The sequence below is a fragment of the Bidens hawaiensis genome, unplaced genomic scaffold (genome assembly GCF_021521415.1).
Source record: "Bidens hawaiensis isolate Kalapana, Puna unplaced genomic scaffold, B.hawaiensis_p1.1 tig00044297_1, whole genome shotgun sequence".
Lineage (NCBI taxonomy): Eukaryota > Viridiplantae > Streptophyta > Magnoliopsida > Asterales > Asteraceae > Bidens > Bidens hawaiensis.
This window is the reverse complement of record NW_027497878.1, coordinates 81,009-86,941: the sequence shown is the minus strand read 5'-3', so window position 1 is coordinate 86,941 and position 5,933 is coordinate 81,009. Positions and strand designations below refer to the sequence as shown.

The 5,933-nt window shown below is 37.5% G+C and overlaps 1 protein-coding gene across 1 annotated transcript; it reads left to right on the top strand.

Annotated features, from left to right (window-relative positions):
• Positions 1-594: 594 nt before the first annotated feature.
• On the top strand, positions 595-3,060 carry LOC143594905 (uncharacterized). Its single transcript, XM_077074093.1, has 4 exons — positions 595-769; positions 841-896; positions 2,237-2,303; positions 2,387-3,060. The coding sequence occupies exons 1-4, from the start codon at positions 595-597 to the stop codon at positions 3,058-3,060; spliced, it is 972 nt and encodes a 323-aa protein (XP_076930208.1).
• Positions 3,061-5,933: the final 2,873 nt, after the last annotated feature.

Genomic DNA, 5,933 nt, shown 5'->3' with positions numbered 1-5,933 from the left:
ACATACGTTCAAAGGTTTTCCAAAGAATTTCTAGGATGAAACTTCTGTAAACACAAATGGCTTCCCATTATATTGAAGAGGCAACAATGGGAATTTTGTTCAAAAGTCGGATGTTAAACTTGATAACAGAAGTGTGCGTGGATTACCCCACACCCATATTTTTTTGTTCACAAAAATAAAAAGATAAACTCCCAAACTTAGAACAAGTTGATCCTAATGCCAGTGTCGAGATACCTGATAAACTAGAAGATCCAGAACTATATAGTCTTGTGTATGAGTTCATGATGCACGACCCTTGTGCATATTATAACAAACCTTGCCATGTGTTATAGATAACATACGTTCAAAGGTTTTCCAAAGAATTTCTAGGATGAAACTTCTGTAGACACAAATGGCTTCCCATTATATTGAAGAGGCAACAGTGGGAATTTTGTTCAAAAGTCGGATGTTAAACTTGATAACAGAAGTGTTGTACCCTACAACAAAACAATTTTAATAAGATATCAGTGCCACGTAAATGTTGAATGGTGTAATCAAGGATCATTTATCAAATATCTTTTCAATTACATAAACAAAGGACCTGATCGTGCTACTATGTATTTTGCTAATTGTGCGAATGGTCAAAATAAAGACGAAGAAAACATTGGCGAGATCAAACGGTTTTATGAAAGTCGATATCTATCAGCATGTGTGGCTTCATGGCGTATTTTTGCATATGATGTCCATTATAGGGTACCCGCGGTTATGAGACTATTATTCCATCTACCAGGTAAACATCAGGTCGTTTATGGTTCAGAAGACGATATTTTAAATTTGATAGAAAACCTTATAATGTTGCAGTTTCAGTGTTCGAATTATGTATGAAATGTAACAAATACAATGAAGATTCACGACAGGTAACATATACAAAATTCTCTACAAAATTCGTCTGGCATCTAAGTCTACGTGGTTGGCAACGGAGAAAATCAGGTTTTTGTATCGGTATAATACATGCAGTTTCTACTGCTCTTGGAGAAACGTATTTCTTAAGAGTGCTTATAAACAGAGTTAAATGTCCAAGAAGTTTTCAAGAAATTCATACTATTAATGGTCAGATATACAATACTTTTAGAGAAGCATGTTATGCACTTGGTTTGCTTGATGATGACACTGAATATATATCGAAGGAACTGAAGAGGCAAGTGTTGTTGGTTCAAGAGAGTACCTAAGATCATTGTTTGCTACATTGTTGACTACTAATAGTCTCTCAAGACTTGAACATGTATGGAACAGTATATGGAAGCTCCTCTCGAATGACATAGTCTATAATCAACAAAAACTTTTAAAATCTCCATGTTTGTCTTTCATTAGTGGTATTGTTTAGTATATACATTTAATACAATATAAAAGATTATAATTAGTTAAATATTTTACAGATTTAAATCTGACTGAAGATAAAATAAAGAATCTTACTTTGATTGAAATCCAGAAAATTCTACAACAAAACAATAATAGTTTTAAGTAGATACGAGACGATGCTTTTTCCTTATCAAGAATATGCGTCTATTTCTTGTAACAGACTAATTCTGGATGAGTAGTCGTACATCAACAAATTGAAAGAAATGAATTCTAGAAGCCTTTTTGGCATAATTACCTCTGAACAAAAATAAATCTTTGACATAATAACAAAAGTTGTTCATGATGGTCCACGAGGGGTGTTTTTTGTTTACATCTATGGTGGAACAAGGAAAACATATTTATGGAAGAAATTAACTTCAGCAATACGATCGCAAGGTAATATTGTTTTGAATGTTGCATCCAGTGGGATTGCGTCTTTTATGCTATCAGGTGGAAGAACCGCTCACTCAAGATTTCATATTCCCATTAACCTAAATGAAGATTCTTCTTGCATAATAGAACGTGGTTCTGATGTAGCCGAGCTATTACAAAAAACAAAAATAATAATCTGGGATGAAGATCTAATGACACACAAACATGCTTCTCAAGATCTAGAGAGATCCTGTAAAGATGTGTTACAATCTAATTCATTATTTGGAGGAAAAACCGTGGTCTTTGGAGGCGATTTTAGAAAAATCCTTCCAGCCGTATAGAAAGGAAGCAGTCAACAAATAGTAAAAGCATCTCTATCTTCTTCACACTTTTGGTATCAATGTCGTGTTCTTAAATTAACAACAAACCTAAGATTAACAATTGGTCAACAATCTGTTGATATCGAGGAAAAAAAATTGCACAATAGTTACTAGATATCGGGGAAGGCAAAGTCGGTGGACCTAAAGATGGAAAAGCAAAGATAGAGATTCCAGGTGATTTGCTTATAAACAATGTGATGATTTTATTTCAAGCCTAATTCAGTTTGTCTATCCAAACATTTTGAATAACATTAAAGATACTGATTACTTCCAAAAGAGGGTGTTCTTTGCACCAACAAATGAGATCGTCAGTGAACTAAATGATCGTCTAATTGAGAGCTTTCCAGGAGAACCTGTTGAATACTTAAGCTCAAATTCTTTATCAAAGTATGATTATATAGATGGTAATGTAGATCCAACTCTATACTCTACTAAACTATTAAATGGATTAAAAATACCAAGACTACCAAATTATCAGCTTATACTAAAAGTGGGAGTGCCAGTTATGCTTCTGAAAAATATTGATCAACAGAAAGGGTTATGTAATGGCACAAGGCTTCAGGTTGTTTCATTGGGTGCATGGTTAATTGAAGTCAAAATTCTTTACAAAATTAATGCCGATGAAACAATATCTATTCCTAGAATCGCTTTAACACTTTCCGACAAGAACATGGCATTCAAATTCACAAGACAGCAATATCCTTTATCAGTTTGCTTTGCTATGAATGTTAACAAAAGTCAAGGACAATTATTAAGCAGGGTTGGTTTATATCTAAGGAATGATGTCTTCTCTCATGGACAGCTATATGTTGCGCTATCAAGAGTTACGAGCAAAGAAGGTTTGAAGATTCTTATTCTAGACAAAAATGAAGAACAGACTAATAAGACAACTAATGTTGTCTTCAAAGAGATATTTTCTTACCTAAACTAAATTTAAATTGGTTTTATTTTTATATATTTGTTCATGTTTGTAACACCCCGCCAAGGCGGAATCGCAGGGCGCTCGATTGTCGGATCCATGAACACATTATTCACACACAAAACACTTAATGCATTCATAATCTAAGTCATATTGTCATTAAACAATAACAAAATTGTTTCATAGTCTAACATGCGGAGATAATTTCTAATAAACAAAATGCTCATGGCAAATCCACATAATCTCCGTGCATTCCAAAATATCAAGTAAGCACTTAGTCCTTAACCATTACCTGAAAAATATGCTTGAAAACGTGTTGGTGCATAAATGTCAGTAGTTCATATGTCTAATGTCTGTAATCGAGTCTGTAATATTGTTTATGTATTTGTTTGTTTAAAGCGAAGTTATTGACAAGTTCGCTTAGGCGAACTTGTTAACCAAGCGAAGTTGTTGACAAGTTCGCCTAGGCGAACTTGTTGAACAAGCGAAGTTATGGACAACTTCGACTGAGGCGAAGTTGTCGTGTATTTATATAGGTTACGGATTATGGTTTTGTAGTGGTTCGAGTTCGTGTAAACCAGTGAGTCAAGTGACGTGAGGTCGAGAGTCTGTAAGAATCACGTGTTGAGTTATTAATATAACGTGAGTTTGTTCATATCGTATTCGTGTGTTTGTGTGTTTGTGTGTTTGTGTTCTACGTCCGTAACGATCTACACAGGGATTCCGCACCTGTGTATATCGGGATATCTCGTGTGATCCGTCCAGGGAACCTACAATTGGTATCAGAGCATTTGCTCGATTGTGTGGTTCGGGATATTCACGCGGGTGTAGAATTCGTCCCGTTTCGACTTTTCGCGGGACGAGTTTTTAGTGTTTTTGCTCATTCTAGCCTCCTACCAGTGTGTTCAAGCCTTTAAACTGTCAAAAACCTCGTTAAAATCCGATTTTCAGATCTGCAGAAAGTTTGAGTTCGTCAGGCGAAGTTGCTGTTCATCAGGCGAAGTTGCCGTCAGGATACGTAGGGTTTCAGCGAAGATATAAGGAGAAGCGAAGTTATTTATAACTTCGCCTACCTCCTCAACTTCGCCTAACTCAGCGAAGTTCTCATCAAGTTCGCCTAGCTCAGCAACTTTTTTCAAGTTCGCCTACTTTCTAAGTTCGCTTACCCTAAGCGAATTAATCTCAACTTCGCCCAGTCACGCGAATTTAAGAAAGATCCAGCGAAGTTATTACTTAAGCGAAGTTATCCTTAACTTCGCCTACAGTACTGTTCAGAGGAAATTTTTTTTAACTTCGCCTACTCAGAATTTTTCGGGTTTCTTAGTCTTCAAGAAGGATGTCGTCGATCAACATTTCGGAGCTTGTAAAGATGGAAGTTGAAGCGGGGTCAGCTACAAAGGCCCCAAGGTTGCTGAAGGGAACCGATTTTGTCGCGTGGAAGGATCGATTCATACAATACGTTAAGTACCAGGATGCGAAAATGTGGGTATGCATCCAAGATGGATATATTCCACCAGTCATGGAGTATGAGGGTCGAGACCAAATCAAGAAATACAGTAAAATGGAAGAGGAGGAGAAAAAGATGTATGAAGCCGAAAGCAAGGCTCATGCTGCAATCACAATGGCTCTTCCACAGGAGATCCTCCATACGTTCAGAAAGTATACATCAGCTAGAGAGCTTTGGGAAGCTCTTGAGAACAGATTTGAAGGGAATATAGGTATTCGGGCTTCAAAGATAAAGTTGCTCAAAACTCAATTTTCAGTCTTTAAGTACTTGAAGAACGAATCTCTTGATGATATTATCACTCGATATTATCATCTAATGACTGAATTGAGTAACTACTCCATTTCCTACCGAGAAGAAGAGATTGTGGAAAAGCTTCTCGATGCCCTCCCACCAAAATGGGAGATGTATACTGTACTGATGAGGGAAGACAAGGACTTCCCTACTTATGATCTTGAAACCACTGTCAACAAGCTCAGAACTTTTGAGCTTAATATGGTAAGAAAAGAAACATCTATGGATCAGGTTCAAGATCCAGGCATGTACGGTGCTAAAGTAAACTCCAATTCAAGTTCAAAGACTGATTCTGCCGCCTACTACACGAAGAGTGAGTCGGGTGCCAAGTCTTCACAGGAGGGGCATGTGTCAGTAAACTCAAATGGGGATGTTTGCTTTGTTGCGGGTGGATCAAGTGGTACTCAACAGACAGCAAGCAAGAGTAGTGGATCTTCAAGTTCCTCAAGCAATAATTACTCTAAGATGCCAATGAGCGTCAAATCTGCTGAAGAGCAGTTTGGCCTCTATGCTTAGTTTATTGCTTCATATGAAAACTATATTCAAGGAAAGGTTGTTGATCCAGCGATGCTGGATGAAGACTATGACCAGATCGATGCTGATGATCTGGAGGAAATGGATCTACAATGGCAGATGGCCATGATAGTGAGGAGAGTGAAGAAGTTTATGAGAAAGACGGGGAGAAAGTTTGTTGGTGGCAGGCCAGGGTTCGACAAGTCTAAGGTGAGGTGCTATAACTGTCAACAAAACGGGCACTTTGCCAAAGAGTGCAGAAACGAGCGAGTTGAACGTGGTCTAGGCCGGTCTGCACAGCACACTGGGAGTAGTAAAGAAGTCAATGCCATGATGTCCAGAGAAGCAGGTGAATACAACTGGAACCTGCATTCGAATGAAACTAGTGAGCAGGCAAATATGGCTAAGGTTGAGAATGAAGAATGTGAGAAGATTACCGGAGATGAGAAAGCTACTGGTAAGGAAAAAGCTTTCATGGCAGATAACAAGGATCAACTCTCCGAGGTAAGTTCTAAACCTATTTGTACAAAATGTGAGAATTTGTCTGAGCAACTTGCTACCATAACTGATCAGT